Source organism: Fringilla coelebs, assembly GCF_963513975.1.
Source record: "Fringilla coelebs genome assembly, chromosome: 1".
Lineage (NCBI taxonomy): Eukaryota > Metazoa > Chordata > Aves > Passeriformes > Fringillidae > Fringilla > Fringilla coelebs.
In genome coordinates this window covers 122,370,996-122,389,714 of record NC_140028.1, presented here as the reverse complement: position 1 = coordinate 122,389,714, position 18,719 = coordinate 122,370,996, and the positions used below count along the sequence as shown (strand labels likewise).

Genomic DNA, 18,719 nt, shown 5'->3' with positions numbered 1-18,719 from the left:
CCTTGGGCAGGTCTTGAACACGCTGAGGAGAAAACTGTCAGTCGTGAGATAAGCATAGAATACTGACGTTGCCAGAACTTGATCCAGAGGCTGCATATGATGCCAAAATACACATCTGAGAATCCAACATTTTTAATTGCCCTCTTGCTGTTCCCAAAAGCACACCTCATCTCAGTGCTTTGTGTTTTGCTTTCTCCCTGACTTTTGCACAAGAGCCCACCTCTCATTCCCTGTTCTTCTAGAAGGACCATGGACCACATCATATCCATATTTCTTAAGCATCAGACTCAAACCAACAAAATACTACCAGAGAGTTAGTCTTCCCACTGTGCAGCAGATCAACATAGCTGGCAACAGATAAGCCTGTCTGAAGCCCTGATGATTTTTTTTTTACTGTTCATTAGGATGGCCCCATCCTGGTTTTGATGTCAGTCTACCATTCTCTGTACATTTAGGAGTTACAATTGGATTGGTTTTGGAAATCTGTAATGTGCCATATGTGAAATATAAGATTTTTTTTCCTACTAATCTGGAATCTTCTCTTTCCTATTTTATTTTGCAGGAGCATCCATCTCTCGGTCAGCTCTCTGAAAAACTGATTGACAATAACATCAATGTTATTTTTGCCGTTCAAGGAAGCCAGTTTCATTGGTATAAAGTAGGTTAGAAACCCGATTTCTTTTTTAATTCTGAAGGCACAATATTTATATTTAAAATTAAAACTGTGCATAAATGATTTCTTTTCCATAGGATCTCTTACCTCTCTTGCCTGGTACTGTTGCAAGACAAATAGAATCCCATGCAGCAAATCTCAATGATTTGGTGGTAGAAGCCTATCAGGTAAGATGAGAGTTACATGTTCTATTTAATATGTGTACATTTTTCATCTTTTATAGCCTGAAGTTGGAATTTCCAGGATCTTGTCTTCCATCCGAAGTCCACAAGGATACATTCCGTACTTTTCCTAATGTCCAGGTGGATAGGTGATACTATTTTATGATAGTTCTCAAAGTCCCAGGCTGTCAGGGTCTCAAAGCCAAGAGCTACTGGTTTTTAATTTCTAAGGATGCTTCTAAATATCGTGTTGGGTTCTCTGTACCCAGTTGCTATGTCACTTCAAAAGATGGTTTATTTATTTTAATTTCGGCACCTCAGATCTTTAGTTACAGACCAGACACCACTGTCTAGGCACCATTTAAATTCAGAGCAAAAGCCCAACGCAATATCTGGAGAGTTTTGCAGCAAAATTTTTAGAAAACAAACAAGAAATGGGAATTTACAAGGAGGTAGTTTGAGAACAGTGGATATTGTGAAAAGCAGTAGCTATACTGTAAAGAGCAGAGTAATGACTTGGGGGTTTTAGGCGTGGAAGGGAAGAGTTTTCATAGGGATTTGGGAGAGAAAAATGGCAATGGCCTTGTGAACTCTTGCTTGGAGTCATCAATTGAACATAATAGTTTGGGAAAGAGAAAATAATAGTATGGGAAATACCATAAAGCCATTTTCCACACATGATTGACGTAGAATGGCAGTTTGAAAGTGAAACAGGCATGTTGTTAGTGAAGAAAAGAGGGTGTAAACAGCTTTGATAATGAAGCCAAGAAATAGACATTTGAGGTACCAGAGCGTGGGGAGCCCATAGAGCAGCATCTAAATGAATGAGATAGGTTGCATGATTGAATGAAAATGTTACACACAAACATTCCATTTCAGAAAGTTGAAATCTCAGCTACAAAAGTGTATGCAATGCATCCACATGTATCTCTTTTTTTTTTCTTTTTTATTAGTTAGATTTGGGAGGCTGAAATTATCCATTTTACTTGCTTAACCAGAGAATCAAGCAATTTGCTTACAGCAAATTTGCTGTATTGAAGAGCCAGCCCCCACGGCTGTTCCTAAATCATGGAGTGCTTTTGCATGCACTTCTCTCACTGTCACGTTGGAGACACTAGGAAAAAGGCAAAAGCATTCAAAAGCAGAGGAGTATAGGGGTAGTCAAATTGCAGAGAAGTTCTCACTGGTATTTTACTTCTCTTATAAAGTCAAGAGATCTCATTTTGAATATGGAGGTTTGCAGGAAGTTGCTGGCATAGAATTTTGAAAATTGTAGTCCTTTTCTATGACAGTTTTACACTGTCCTTCCTAAATTGAAACACAGTTCTTACCCAGTGCAGGGCAAACATTCAAGGAGAGGAAATGAAATGTTATGAAGCAATTACTTTGTTCAATACAAGATTCAGTGGGACTTTCCTGGTCCAGCCACCCCCAGTTTGCTTTAGCTTTATTTTCATTTTTTAGACACTGTCTTTCTTTCCATCCTAACCTTCACTGGATTTCACAATTTGAGTTTTTCATCATAGTTTTAGGGGCTTTTTAATATATAAACACATGGTGAACAGGTCCTGAATGTGTTGCATTCTAGGAAAAAAAGGACGTAGATAAGAAAATAAATTTAGTGTTGATATTCACTGACAGTGGGCCTCTTTCACTCTTGTTCCAGGCAGGGGAAACCTTAGGCTTAGCTATGGAAAACCCTGGCTGAAAATCCCTGGCTAAAAAGCCAAGGATGAGTCACTAATTTTCAAAAAGTTACTACTAAGATAAACATGTGTTAAGATTCATATAATTGTGTTTCCACATGTAGTAGTAAAAATATCCCACTAAACGAATTTTTTAATAGTAATATGACAGGAATTTTGAAAACCCCTCTGTGCAATTTTCAGCTCATAAATTTGTACAGAGCTTTAATAAATTTTTAAATGGTCAAGAAGTACTTCTTTGAAGGAAGCAGGATTTTAGGTCATGTAGTAAATACAAGTTACACAGTAGTTGCTTTTTCATTATTTTTAAATACAAAATCAGCCAATTGCTGGCTTTTATAGTCTTAGTTGACTCAGAAAAATCAGTGAGAATAATCCCAATGACCTTTAGGTCACCCTAAGGTTTGTTCAGAGAAAAATTTTCTAAGACAATTGCAAAAATATCAGAAGATTTTGAAGTGTCAAGTAAATTAGGAAACTTTTCTGCTGGATAACAGTGGTTGTATGCATGTTTACTGCTGTATTTTTAGGTGTGTGGCTAAAAGTCAGTGTAGACTCAAACAATCAGCAGTTTTTGTTGCACATGGTTGTTGGAATAGATTTTCAAATTGTGAAAAATGCAGTCTCAAAACTATGCTAGCAAAGCTGAAAACATTTTTATCTGGAAACCCTAATCCTCTTTATCAGAATTACCAGTTCACTGGTTGTGTATATTTGGAATGTAATTGGGTCTCTACACAGGAAACAAAGCTTTAATTCATTCCTTTATTCACACAGACAAGCTTTCTTCATTTTTAGTCAGACATAGGAGCCATACTTGGTGTTAGTCACTAATGTACATTACATTTTGAGATGCAGTGCAATTAAAACTTGTTTTCTGGTTACAGAAACTAATCTCTGAAGTGAAAATTCAAGTGGATAACCAGATCCAGGGTCTTCATTTCAATATCACTGCGATCTGTCCTGATGGAAGTAAAAAAACTGGCATGGAAGGATGTAAAAATGTGGGATATAATAAAGAAGTATGTTGATAGTTCTCATTCTTCAAGGAACTGGAATACTTATTTTTCTGTTTGGTTGGGTTTCAATGGTGTGAAATCTTCTAGGGATTTACTTAAACTGAAAATGGATTTATGTGATTAATGATCACAGGCTCTCTATTATTCTCTGGATTTATTTTTCCTGAATCTTATTTTAATTCTCACTAATCCCATGGAACTAAGGCTCAAAGCTTTTCCTGAAAGCTAACGTCCATTAAAACTTTCCTGCTTTGTCCTCCACTGGGCACAACCACCACATCCATTGTGATGAAATCTGTACGTAAAGAGGTTGAAAGATAATCACCCAGTGGAAAAAAATCACTGGAATTTGTGTTCCCTGGGACTGTACTAGATGTCACCTTTCTCTCTTCTTGCTTTACTAGTCTTCCTGCACAATCAGGGTTGTGGATAATTAGTTTATTTTATAAATCAAGTTAATAAAATAATTTATTCCTGTTTGAATTGGTGGCACCTACTGAATGAAACAGAGCATCATGCACCATGAAAATGCAGGGGAAGATGTCTGGCTGAGGTAAAGAACATGGTTTTCTTCCCAGAAAAACTTCTCTGTGCCTTGATATATTTATTTAATTGCTTGGACTACTGGAGTAATTCTTTTCACTTGCCAGGAAGAAGTCTGTGTTTCTAGAGAGCAAGGTCAAGGAGTTCTTTCCTGCTTGACATGTACTTATGTCTCAACTAGTGTGAGAAATAGCTTGTGTCTGTGTGTAGAAATAGTAAAACAAATTAAATGTGTTAATTGTAATGTAAATTTGAATGTATTTTATGCTCTACTGAATTTTGTCTGCATGCTGCTGATTGTAGCTTCTACAGTTTACAGGAGATTTGCTGGTTTTATTCTTAAAGCATCTTTTCCCCCTTGTTAGTCCCCGGGCATGTCATAAGAATCAGGACTGGAATTTGTTCTGTTTAATGAAAAGAAAAATATTTATATCTGTTTCTTTTTAATAAAAGCCAAGCCAGTTGATTGTAAAAGATTGCATGTGGTCCTAAACCTCTACGGCTGTTGAAAATGAGCCATCCTTAAGAGATTAATTTATTTTAACCCTAAATCCTTCTTTCAGTATTTGTTTACAGACAAAATGCTTTTCCTTAATTCTCACATTCCTTTCATTGTCTAATCCTTCTTCCTTCCTTTTCTTACCAAAACACAAAGTGGATTAAATTCTGGAAGAATCCTGAGGCTTCTTCAGGGTGCAAAACTAACTTTGGCTATTAGCAAGTGTCCTGGTGTTGTAATTATTTAGTCACCACAGGTTCAATCTATCTGCTGCTGTGTTCAGAATCAAATTTCACGACTCATATGCACGACATAATTTTCCCTTCCCTCCCATTTCCCTGCTATTCTTCCAGTACTGTTTTGTACATGAAGATGATGTTTTCTGGCAGGGCTCTGTGTTGAACAAAAAGCACATTCCTTAGCTGCAGCCTGTCTTCCCCACATGATATGCACCTGCTGTATGAATCAATTTCTCTATAGCCACACTTTTGCAATGCAACTCAAGGGAAGAAATCTCAATGCATGGAGAGTGTGAGCTACTGAGGGGTTATGTGTGTAGTGGCACATTTGAGAAATGAGAAGAAGAAAAGCAAAGGGTAAGACAAAGCCTGTGTGCCCCCTCAATATGACATTAAGTGCATGTTTCTGCACCGCATTCTTCTCCTGTTGTCCGTGTAGGCAGCCGCAGTCCCACTTGCCACAAAGCCACCATTGTCCCCAAGGGCTGGGTTGTTCTCGTGTGGGGGCACAGCGGGAGGGAGAGACAGTGATGAGAGATGAATGCCCTCAGTATTTGTGGGTAGTTTCAGCCTCATATGTAATCAGTTTCTCGGGGTTTCTCCTTTTTTATTTGGAAATCTTTATTTTTTGGTAGTAAAGTTTAAAGGCGCTTGCTTCTCTTGTGTTACTATCTCACTTTTTTCTCCTGTTTACATTTTTTTTGGTGAGGAGACGAGAAAAAGTTGCTTTACATCAGGAAGATGAAAAAATTCAAAACCTTAGAGAGAATACCCTGTCAGAAGCATATTGGTCAAAAAAAAAACCAAATAAATCATTGTAAAATACAAGATTGATATCTAGTGTGTCACACATTTCAGAGCTGTCAAAAATTTTTAGGATTGATTGGTGGAAACTTTATGGCAATCACCTAACCACCAAAATGATCCTGGGTCCCGCACTGGGACTACAAAAAGCCATGGGGGCATGTAGTGGGCAGTGCTGGGATGAGGACCTGGAGGATGGTGGTGATGGCCATGACATGGCCTGGAGCCAGGCACTGGGTCCATGGAATTGGGAAAAGTAACTGCTAACATGTGAGTTGTTTCTGTGTTTTAGTAGGGGTAGCCAGGGCCATCCAAAAACCTGTGTGGTTTATATGTGCATGACCAATTCTGCAGCAGGACATTCATAGATTCTTTTCATGAAGAGTATCTCTGGTTTTGTTTGCATATTGTCTTGCTCAATCTAGTCCCAATTATTATCTGAATATTACTGTGATATAAAAGAATATACACTTAAAATAATATCAGGAAGATGGTGATGATATTTCTATTTCCATTTAATTTGTATTAAACTTGTCTTTTGCAACTATGCTTTCTTAACTTGAAAAGTAGACTTCTATCAATCCTCTGTTGTTAGGATTTTAACTGTACTTGTGATGCCTATCATTACTAAACATCATATTTGACAAGTCACCACTGTGTATTTTGCTATTATCAGCTACTGCACATTCATATACAATATAAATTTATGCTTTATTTATGTGTTAAAAATTTTAGGCAAATGTGAACAAGGAAATAATAATAATGTTAAATTTGTCTTTATTTCTTCTTAGGCACTTTTCAATGTATCGGTTACAATGAAAGGATGTCATACAAGTGGAGGAAGAAAATATGTCATACTTAAACCTATTGGTTTCAATGAAACTGCCATTGTCAATGTGCAGCAAAGCTGTGCCTGCCAGTATGGAGACAGCACAGGGCACAAACGAGTGTGGGCTGATGAAACTTCTCCTGACAGCAAACAGTCCCAGTGCAGTGACAGTAACTGTAACAGAGACACGCTTTCCTCAGAGAAGTGCAGACAACGCCAGGACCAACCCATCTGCAGTGGTCAAGGAAATTGCATAGATGGAAAATGTTTCTGCTACAAAAACAAGCTAGGCAAGGTGTATGGCAAGTACTGTGAAATGGATGATTTTTCCTGCCCATATCACCAAGGAAACTTGTGTTCTGGTAAGTTACAGTGTTTATGTCTGTATTTTCTTGGTTTGTTTTGTTTTATGAAGCTACTTTATGTGATGCAGCTGAAAACAATGATACAAGGCTTCCAAGAACTAGAATCGTTTGTGCAGAATTAGTGTGGGAAATGTTCTGAACATCCTGTTAGGAATTCACACTCCTGGACTCTCTTCACCACTACTTTCTTTTAAATTTCACCACCATCTTCTAGGGGTTACATTGATTTTTTTCTAAAGTTAAGCTATTTTAATATTTAAATCTCAAAATTCTTAATAAGTAATGATACTGATTTCTCAAACAAAAAATAACATTATTCCAGGAAGGTAGTTGATACATTTCAGTATAATGGAAATATGAGATACTGAGAGATTAGGAAGGGGTCATAGCTTCCAGGTGAGGTTCTGATTTTCTACCACCCTAAATCAGTCCTGTGAAACATACTGATTTCAAATACTGGTATAAACATGAACACTGTAGGGAGTACCTGCTTCAGAAAGGAGGCTCTAAGTGAAACAGAGTTGTTAGAAATTTTCATTCTTTTTGTAGTCCACTTTATGGTAGGGAAGAGGAAAAAAAAGAAAAAAAGGAAATGAAATGGAAATGGAAATAGAAGTGGAAAATGAAAAGGAAGGAAAGAACCTGGCCTGTGCATATGAACTTTTTACTCTTTCTTCTTGCTTAAATCTTGCTGTTTATTTGAATGGAATGTTTTCTTGCTAAAGAGAAGTTTGTTTAGTTTGCTTGAAGACTATTTTCCTGGTCATTGTGTAATTCCTAATCTCCATTGTTTTGATCCAAAGCAAAAGAGCAGAATTTTAGTAAAAGCTTTTAGGGTGACATCATAGCAGCAACTTATGCTCAACTTAACAATGAACAGCAGCCTTCAATATTGATCATGCCAGTAACTTCAGTCCAAGTTGTTAACTTAAAAACTAATTAGAAAGTCCAGGTCTAAAGTTGCTCCGTTCAAGGTAAAGCACAAACAATACAAATGTATCCATCTAAAATTTGTTTTCTGTGTTTTCATAGAAGCATATGACTCCAGCCTCTCTGTGTTGTAGGTAATGGTGAATGTGAAGGTGGTAAATGCAAATGCTTTGCTGGCTGGGAAGGTGATCGTTGTGAGTGCTCATCACAATCAGCAAAGCACTGCCTGAATTCAAAGGGCCAAATTTGCAGTGGAAGAGGAAAATGTGTATGTGGAAAGTGTGAGTGCACAGACCCAAGAAGCTTTGGCCGTTTCTGTGAATATTGCCCTACTTGTAACAAAGCCTGTGAAGAAAACTGGTATGTTTCTTGTGCTAGACTTGACTTTTTCACTCCCTAGTATTGAAACATGAAGGAATATTTCTGCTTATATTTCTTAGTTATTTAGATGGTAGGAAATTGGTACAATTCATACTTGATATTTCTCTGTGTAGTTGAATTCCCACTGGCAATTAAGAAAATTGCATGTCAGCATCTATTTTAACCATTCTTCATATGAGATCTCCTGGGTAGGAAATAAAACCATAAGTTTGTATTTTTAAAAATTGAAAATAGATCCTACTTTTGGATGCCACCAAGTCCAGTAATATTCTCCACATTTGTTTTTGCACACTCCTCGTGCTTCTCAGCTGAATGGAAGTGGTGTGGAGCTAGAGCAGTACTTGACGATTGTCACTGCCATTGGTCAGCAGAGCAGAGCTGGTCTTACCCAGAGAACAACATTCTTCATTGCTCAGTTTCAAAACACTTAGTCTTTGCCATGCTAGTCTTAGAGCATGTCATTTTTCCTTACTCATGTAAAGGAAGGGACAGTGTGCAGGTCAAAACTGAGCAAGCCCAGGAGGGGACAAGCTAGACCAGGCTCTCAGTGGTGCGCTCAGTGGTCCTGGCACAGAGAGCAAGTGAAGCCCTTTCTTTGGGTACAGTTCTTCTGCACCCTCTCGTCACACATGTAGTGTTGTGCATCTCACTGTGGTGCAGAGGGTGAAAGATCAGCCTTTCCCTGGAAAGGTCATTGTGCTCAAAACTGAATCATTGTTTATTTGTATTTATTTCAACTATATCTCATCTGGTGAAAATGCTGGAGAACCAAGCTTGGCCACATCTGGAAAGGTTGCTGCTAAGATTTCACTAGATAAAATGCAGTTAACCTTTCTGGCTTACACTTGTTCAAAGTCACTGTGAAACATGTGCCTTTAATAAATTTAGAAGATGGCATATCTTCATTAAAAATTCAATTAGGGCTTTTTTGGGGATCTCTTGTGACATCTGTCTCCTTCAGGGCTATACAGTGAAGACAGTAAGACTGAGGGCATTGTCTCCCACTTGTTGAGCTCTCTCTCAAAACTGCCCAGCAGTGCAGACTTCCTTGGCTTTGTCTTAACATAGCACCCAAAAATTATTGACAAAGCTGTGTTTCCTCTACCTACCTGTACCCTTCAATTCCAGCGTGCTTCTGAATGAGATTGATAGGTAAGGAAGACTGGAAGGTGGAGGCTGAGAGCTGAAGAAAGCTGGACCTTAGCTATGCCTTTGCATCACAAAAGGCAGAGCAAGGATTGGGTGAAGGTGGCTCAAAGCCAAAGACATGTTTTAGTTTGCAACTTCTGACTAGTAGGTTCTGAGAAGCATCAGGGGGATAAAATGCTGAGAGAGGCATCACATTTCAGAAAAAAATAAATAAATGTCGCAATGTTTTTAGTAACAGCAGGAAAGCATTATGTGCAAGCAATACATCAGCCTGTTGATACAAGCTCTTAAAGGGGAGTGCAGAGAAAGACATAGGTTTTCAATTATAATTTTTATTTTACAGGAACTGTGTTCAGTGCTATCATTCTAATAATGCATCTCAAGTCATACTTGACCAGTGCACAACCTCATGCACTTACCTACTGCATTATATTGATAATACTTCAGGTAAGTGGCATTTTCTAGGTAATTTTAATAAGAGATTAAAATCTATTGCAATTAGTAATTAAATCTGCCAGTGCCAGAATGCCTTTCAGAAGTATATCACATTATTGCAATAACAAAAAAAGAAAGCAGGAAAAAGAGAAAAATCATTCATTGCTTTAGGGAAAGTAAAAGATAAATAATAACAGGAAATAAGATTGTCAAGCATTGCTAAGTTCAGTTTTCCCAGCTCCTCGAGAAGTCACATCTAATAATGATGAATCCTGCTAGAGCAATGCTTAAAGAAATATTTATAGAAATTTGTTATGGCATCTGTATGTTTTATTACATTGGCCATGCTTATAGAATTTGACATTACCAGAAACAGGAAAGAAAGAAGTAGAATGCTTACCTCAAGTTCAGGAATGTTTAAAAGTTCCTTTCAAGTATAAAAAACTGCAGTTATGAGGTCTGTGGAAGAACAAAATCTTTTTAAATAAAATCTCACAAAGTTTAATCACTCCATGCAGCAATTAAAATGCAGGTAAATGGTTACCTTTTGTTATACCTTGAAATATATATATAAATCCTTTTATATTACAGTTCATCAATGAGAAAACTAATTGTGAATACTTTTTTTATAACTTTAGTATTAAGGAAAGCTTAATGTATTAATCTACCAGTGAGGAGAGCACTGGGCAAGGATTCTATAAAACACAATTTCTTTCAAATTTTACCCGTGATCTTCACTGTTATCTTGTGAAGATTAAAGTCTGTCAGCCCCAAACATCTCTAATATTTCATCCTCTTTACTTCAGCTATAAACTCACTGGTCTACAAAGAATTTATGGTGGGCAATACAATGAAGCCTAAATTAAAGGAATAATTGTTTCACTATTTTTCTATCATGGATCTTGATCTGAATTGCCTTTCTTGATATGCCCAACTTTAAAAGCTTGCATGTGACAACTTTTCCTCTTAATTTCCCTTAATTTATTTTCCCTTAATTTTTATCAGGCTTGTATTACATTTGTGCAGCATTACTAAGCAGTGGTGGATATGCCTGTGTTAGAGGAATGTGCCTGTTCCATACATTAGGCTTTACCCTTGTGTTTTCCTTTCATTGCAGATTGTTTCTCTGGACGAAACTACTTTAGAGTCTTTTCCATAATCTTTATAGTTACCTTCCTGATCGGGTTGCTTGTTGTCCTTATCATCAGGCAGATAATTCTGCAAGGGAGTAGCAATAAAGTTAAATCTGCATCTGATTACAGAGTATCTACGACAAAGAAGGTAATTGATTTCAGAGCCATCATCTTCAGTAATCTTTTTCTTGCATATAAAAGTTAGCTAATTGCTGATAAAAATTGTATCTTCTCCTTCAAGGATAAGATGTTTTTGCCTACAGTTTGTACAAGAACAGTAACATACAGACGTGACAAACCAGAGGAAATAAATATCGACATCAGCAAGTTGCGATTAAACGAAACTTTCAAGTGTGACTTCTGAAGACTCCAAATCTCTATTTCCATCATGCTCAACTTTTAAGAAATTACCTTTTGTACTCTGTGGGAGTCTTGACTGTTGCCATATGGTTTTGTGTTGTGCATTTTGTTGAATACTGTAACAAAGTGACATGTAAACATATTCACATTATGTGATTATGTTTGGAACTATAGCTGCTGTATTTTTTTAAATTTTTTTGAAAGAGAAATGTGCGTTACTACTGTTCACAAACATTAGTGTTGATGTAGCACTTTAGCATATTCTAATTTATTTAGTTATGGCCTAGAATGTAGATACAAACCGGTCTGACAAAGCACTGATCTCACTCTACATGTAGCTAGTACTGATGTGCTCTGTGGGAATGGACAAAAGCTGTGACTGAAGTATTAACATTGCTGTATATTATAGCAATAGATGAAACTATTAAAATGCTCTTTAATAGAGTAAATGGTACTTTTATAGTTCTCTCAGTTGACAGGTTCCACTAATTTGTCTGCTTATTCCTCTTATCTTTTCCTCATAAAAATGATGGGATTAAATGAGTGTTTAGTTCCTGGTATAGGTGTATGTTGTGTGTGTATACATACACAGATGCATGCATACACAGGTAAATTATATATTTATAGGGTTTTTTGTATGGATGATGTCATTTAAGGATAATTTATATGTGATAAAGAGTAATTTTAAGCTTTTTTACTTGTTTAAATAAAATGCCCCCATTTTATACAAAATTTAAGGTGTTTGGAAACTGAGTGACTACAGAAAATGAGAGTTCCTTTACCCAACAGCATAGTCTACATGATGATCACTGCCAGCAGACTACGCCTTTAGAGTCAACAGCATCAAATCCATTGCAAAGAGATAAATTACACCAGAGCTGTGTTTGGTTTGCTAGCTACATGTCAGTGTTTTGCCAAATAAGGACTTGGATCTTTTTATATGATGTCAGGCGTAAGTCTGATTCTACATGTGCTCTTTTTCTCTATGTAAATTAGTTGATGAGATTAGGTTTTCTAAGATTTTTGTAACACTTCAATTTTTTGTGACTGTGCATTGAGAAGTGTGTCCAGTGTGTGATGGAGAAAAGAACCTGCAAACTAGAAGAAAGTGAGGAAAATAAGAGTCTTTTTCTCAAAACACATTAATTGACTTTATAAATATGAATCAGATTCTGCCTTCAGAAATGTGCAAAACTCTTCCAAACATGGTGGGACCAATATAAGCTTCTCTGAGAGCAGAATGGAAGCTACAAAGTCAAGCAGAAGCATCTTCTTTTTTCATCCCTGAAACCAGCTAGAGTGGTAGAACACATGTTATTGTTATATGCTTGTTGGAAGTGTCAGTCTGATTTACTAACTCTGAGCTGCTGAAACCCTATGAAAATCTGATCAACCTCTAATGCACTAAAACCTTGCTGGCAAAAAGAAAAATCATCTCAGAAGGCAGTGTATAATTTCACCAACATTTTTTACTAATACTAAATACTATTTGTCATAGATAAGAGTTACAGAAACAAAGCAGGACTTCCTTATGAGCAGTCTTTAGAAATTACTTGTATTTCCTATTCTGTATTTCTTCTGTAAATTCCCACTGAAACCTGAGGACTGTGAGGATTGAAAGGAAGGTGGGGTGTAGAAAAATGGTGAGTGTTTTATAAGTGTTAAGTTTCTTGGGTAATAGATCAAGTGGGATTGAGAAAAATAATACACAGACAATGGGCCTTTCATTAGTCATAAAACCTTAGGGAATGTTTTTTTAAAAAAACATGTAATTTGGACTATGAAATGTTTTTAAAGCAGTCTTTGAAGTAGGTCCTGAGTTTTCTACCACACAGGTAAAATTATCTCATTTAACAAAAAGAGTGTTTCTTTACACTGACCCTGACTTTAGTGTTAGCTTAATTGTAGAACCTTAGTTATAGATTAATTCTGTAGTCTACCAACTACATCTTAAACTCTCATTTTTCTTTTAAAGTGTATAGGACTGTTTTCCTCCTGTGTAAATTAAAATATTTCAAACTGGTTTTGGTGGGATAAAAGATTGATAAAGGTTGACCTGCTGTTACCCTTGTCACAATTCATGGCTACTTGTGAGTAGGAAGCAATCTCTGGTTGTCTATTTAACTTAAATTTTAAAAATGCTTAGTGGAGTATATCTAAGTATATAAAAAAGAGGTTAATTATGTTCTTTAAACAGTGTGATAAACCCTAAAAAAAAAAAAAGATTCCTCAGAATCTATTTTCACCCCACAATGGCCTTTAAATTATGTACTAAAGCATTTACTGAACTGATAAATATATTTTTTTAGTTAGAAATTACTTTTCACGGTTAGAGGGAGTTCAGTTTTGTGGGTGAGGGAAAATGGAACTGGGTTCTTGGTGGAAGAAAGACTTGAGCTGTAATACCCATCTTCCAGACACATCACATCACGCTGCTACTGCTTTTCTTCTGTAGCACTTGGCATTGGACTGCTGCCTGTGAAGGGGCATGGCCAGTATTTCCTTATCAAACACCTGCCTGAATGTTTAAAATGCTCTGATCAAAAAGAGCCAGCTCACAGGACAAATTGCACTGTAAGCTGCTTGCTGTCCTGAGATTTAAAAAAATGTATATAAATTAACAAAAAAAAAAAAAAAAGAAAAGGAAAAAAAAAAAGAAAAAAGCTTTCTTGCATCTCCCTCATGGTTTTGCTGTATTGTGGAAGAGGCTGGTGAAAGAGAATAAGCTGCTGCTAATGTGACAGGTCAAGGCTTTTAGAAGGCCCGTGGGGAGCTTATACAGAGCAGGATTCTTGGGAGGAGGCTTTGTTTCTAGGGATGGAATCTATCCATGAGAAACTCTGGCTTTGCCTGGTACTTGTTTCCCTCTGCCTTTGACCATGTTTTTCAGAAGAGCTGCTGCAGGAGATGAATAGCTCAACAAAAGCCTCACTATTTAGGGAGCTGTGTTCCCTCAGCACATGACCTTAAATGAGAAAGCAGCCTTTAATTCACAAGGAATTTCTTCAGTGATTGCAGAAGGACTGTGCTTCCTATAGTGCTTAATATGGGAGTTATTAAAGACAAATTAGTTCATATTAGTTTTCAATGTATTGTGCATCAAAGATGCACATAAAAATAGGGGAAAAAAATAACTAACCTTAGAACAGAGTGTTCCAAAGTTCTCAAATAACATTTCTTATACTGGGCTCCTTCAAAAAAATTTAGAAAGAAGTAAATTCTACTGCGTGCTTATATCCAAAAATATACCAGCAGATGCTGTTGCATCTCATCGTTGGTTTGGGGAATTGTTTTTAGCTTTGGTCCCACAAATGAAGCATGTGCATGACTTTTCACAGCATATTTGTTACTGTTAAAATCCATATGTACACTTCAAATTCTAGTCCCCTTTTTTAACCTTTAACCTGTTAATTGCCTGACACTTCAGGAATTGCATGTTTATGTAACTAAAAAGTATGTATTTTACTTCAGATTTTTTTGAGTACTATAAAATGAAGAAATGCTATGAAATAGTTCTGTCCAAGCATCATGACTACACTAATAAGATTGCTGCAGAAGTGTGTGGGAAAATAGCTGTTTCATCCAGAAAACGTGCACATGGTATGTAAGGAATTTTCATTGTGCCCAGCTGAAATTCCTTACATTTGCAAGGACGTTAAAAATGAACCTTAAAAAGGAAGGATGTTCGTATGGGCATAGTTTACATTTTAGCTATTATTTACAACTGGATTTATTTTTTCCTCTCTATGATGTCATGAAAACCTGCTATGTAAAGCATTCTTCGGACTGCAGTGGAAAAATATTATTTTCCCAGTTTGATAATATGTAATATTTATTTCCTGCTTAGTGTGTATGTTTTGCAAACCATGGAGTAAATGTGTGTAACAGCTTCAAGCAACCCTCCATCCTAAACTAGACATAGAGTCTGGTGATGCCCAGGGCAGAGACATGCAAGGGCATGTGTGGGGACTTCAAGAGGGACAGTGCTGGGGCTCCCCACAGCATCCCTGCAGAAATGGTGCTCTGAGATCTCACTTCACCTTTTGTCAGGGCAGGAAGCCTCTTCAGAGTGGGTTGGCTTGGCAGTGGTGGTGCCCTAGGTTTGCATCACAGGCACTTGGCCCCAGACTGGGACTGCATTGTGTGCAGTCTGAACCCTAAGGCTGCAGGCTTTTTGCATCTTTATTCATCAAAAATGCCTGCACACAACCCAGCAAGGGACAGCCTGTAAACGTGAATGCTGCAGACCTCCATTAAAGCTCCTGGGGAGCGTTTGGGCACCTGCACGTTGACTTCCCACCAGCCCCTGGATCTCCACCAGCCAGCCTTAAGGAATGTAAGCAGTGGCTGTAAAAGGCACTTCTCACAGAGGCATTTGTGCTGAGTCAGTGCTGGGTGACTCCTACTCTGTCCCAACTGCGAGTGACACCTGGTGACAATGTCCTGGCTACCCTTTTGCAACAGAGGGGAAAGCAGAAATGAAGCAATACTTAAGAAAAACACTAATTTTTAGTTCTGATCTCGAGACTGCTCTGATGCATAGGTTGGCTCTTACAGAGAATTGAAATCCATGGAGAGGGGGGAAAAAAGTTAAAGTTCACCAATGGGAATGCATCTTAATAGCATGCCAGATCAGTGGGGTTTCACTGAGAGCAAGCCAGCCCAGAATGGTTCACCTGCTGGGGGGGGTTGGGGGGGGGAAGAAAAAACCTTAAATTTCTAGATTCTTAAGCTTTCTGCTGGTCTGAATTTCATGTTCTCTTTGTTTCCTTTTCTGAACATGCTTCAAAAAAAGGTACCTATTAAAATAAATTTAAGTATGTGGCATTTGTTAAAATAATTACTTCTGTCCAAATTCTAACATTTCATCCTGATACCTATATCATATTTGGCATATCTCAGTTATATTTTGAAGGGAGATGCTGAAAAATGAGTCTTTCACAGAGGCATTAGTGTTGGATGAATTCACTGTGCTGACATCTTCGCTCTTACCTACTACTGCTTCAAAAATAATGCTACTTTAAAGTGTCTTACTTAGCAATTGTATGACAGCTATTAATACTACTACAGTTTTAAACTTTCTATTTAACATATACTACCTTTTGTAAAAAATAAATATAGAGAGATAAATAATGTGTGTCTAGATTTTATGCATAGAGAACATTAGTAAGGGAAGAGGTTTTAAATTTGATAACTTCTTACTGCTCGTTTTACATTTTGAATGATACTTTTAAATCACTACTTTTGTTCATCTGGAAATATATTGAATATTTTATTATTTAAAATAGTATACTTTTATAGCTGTTTTATTAATTTCAGTTGACTACTAACTTTTATTGTGGTATTTATTAATGAGTTACACTGTAGCATATTGAGATGTTTATTTTTCTATCAGAGCTGTAACAACTATGACATAGCATTATTTTAATGCAACATCATTGTACTTGCTCTCTAAAAAATAAAATCAATATTTAATCCATATAGATTTTTCATATTTTTGATATTAAACATATCTGTGACAAAAAAGAGAAGTTCACCTGCTTTTAAAAGTATAAAGCTCATTTACTGAGGTGTACCCATATCTGCAAAGGGAAGAATATGATCGTGGTTATTTTAAAATTGAACAACACCATGTCCAAGGAGATAAAATACAAGGAATACTTTGTTTATCAGATGTAGGCAAATGAGTAGATGCACATTCAGGATGAATTTTGAGAAGAGGGGAAGGAGAAAAAACTATTTATCAGTTTGGAGGTGCAGCTGATTTACCTTGCCCGACCCATCTGAAACCCGAAAGCACCAGGAGGTGCCAGTATTTTGTAGAAGACAAGATACTTCCTGTGTAAATACAATCTCTAGATCAATATGGTTGTGATAGCCTCTCTTTTCCCTTGCTCTGTTAGGTGGTAGAGGAGCTAGATTTCTGGGAGTGGGTAAATCTCTGCAGATGCCTCATCTATGCCACTCACTGCACACTTGGGTCACTTCACAAGTACTGGCAAAAACATGTCACTGGTGGGGAAGGTTCTCTCATTCTCTCCTTGTGCAAAATCAGTCACAGCATTTGCTTTGCACAGTTGCACAAAACTGCTCTTGAAAAGGATTTAGTTATGCCTTGGATAAAGACACTTAAAATTTGCCGTGATGCCTCAGTAAGAGACATTTGTGGCGCTGACACCTGCCAGATATCACTGGTAAAACTGGACATCCATGCTGCTAACATAATCCAGTTTGTGCTGTAGGAGTGAGAGAGAATCAAGTTACAACTAGATGTGTTCTCAATCATCATGTAGCTTAGTGTCCCACAAAAGAGAAACACTAAGAAAAAGTCAGAACTGGAAGGAAAAAAAAAAGTGTCACAGGGAAAATCTGTAGATCTTTTTTGCTTCTTTTATTAAAGCAAGGGACATCATCTTAATATATGCATGGTGAGACTATGTCTGAGAATTTCCTTTCACAGATGCTGTAATCAACTTTCACTGACACCCAGAGCAAGCAGGAGCAATGAGTCCTATAAACAGAAATACACATTTTTCTTGAAAGCTCTTTATTGGAAAAACATTCATGTTATCATTACTCAGAGTAAACATAAACCTAGATCTGAATTTCAGATGTAGAATTCAAGCATATAACTTGAGCCAGAGCTATAGGCCTCCATTTTACCGTTTGGGAGCAGCTTGAAGCTGAGGTTTTTTAAACTACTTAAGCCTCCCATAGCCAGTGATCCTGGCACCAAGCACTGTTGGCATATCCTGTATATTATGAAATGATGGTAAGTGCTCTGTATAAAATCTTTCTTCCTCTCTTCTTTCCTGTGTTCTCTAATCCAGTAACTAATTCATGCCTATATACCTTTAAATATCCAGGTCATGACAGGGATTGTGACACTGGCATTGTATTTAGCCCATTTTCACCCACATATACACAGCTGTCAGCGAGAGTACAACAGGACCTAAATGTGTCTCTAACCTAACGCAAGTGCTATTTTCTTGCAGATGCCATTGCCAAGGAAAAGGCTTGCTGCCCAGACTCTCCAAAGAGAAAAGAAACCTAAATTACAGCCTCTAAAGCTGGAGGAGGAAAGACATCCTGATTTCAGCCACTTTTATGACACCAGTCATGTAGGTGTATGCTATTACAGAATTTCTCTGCCTGCATGATTCCTTTCATGGTAGCTGCAGAATTTGGTCCAATATTCAGAGAGAATAGCATTAGGGAGAGTTGGTTTGAGTGAGTATCTGAATATGCATGATGACAACCAAAAGATGATGATAAGAATTAAGGGTAAAACTTTGTTAACAGACTGCTTTTGACTAGTAAGGAGTTAATCTGACAAGTGGGTGGTTTCTTTTGCTTTCAGGTACTGCAACAAAGACAAGAACCTTGGAAATGCATTCCCGCTACCCTGGGTTTAAAAGCAAGTAGTTTAATGTATCGTATAAAGTAAATAAAAATCTAGTTTTACAGAAACTGAAGTGGTCTGAAGCTCTGAT

At 37.2% G+C, this 18,719-nt stretch overlaps 1 protein-coding gene across 1 annotated transcript in view; it reads left to right on the top strand.

The window, feature by feature from the left end:
- Positions 1-16,425, top strand: part of ITGB8 (integrin subunit beta 8) — a 46,208-nt gene extending 29,783 nt beyond the window's left edge. The window contains exons 7-14 of the mRNA XM_084200863.1: positions 563-658; positions 751-840; positions 3,428-3,562; positions 6,436-6,835; positions 7,903-8,128; positions 9,642-9,745; positions 10,851-11,014; positions 11,108-16,425. Of these exons, the coding sequence (XP_084056989.1) occupies positions 563-658; positions 751-840; positions 3,428-3,562; positions 6,436-6,835; positions 7,903-8,128; positions 9,642-9,745; positions 10,851-11,014; positions 11,108-11,230 (1,338 nt within the window). The 3' untranslated portion in view covers positions 11,231-16,425. The remainder of the gene's footprint in view (positions 1-562; positions 659-750; positions 841-3,427; positions 3,563-6,435; positions 6,836-7,902; positions 8,129-9,641; positions 9,746-10,850; positions 11,015-11,107) is intronic.
- The last annotated feature ends 2,294 nt before the right edge of the window (positions 16,426-18,719 follow it).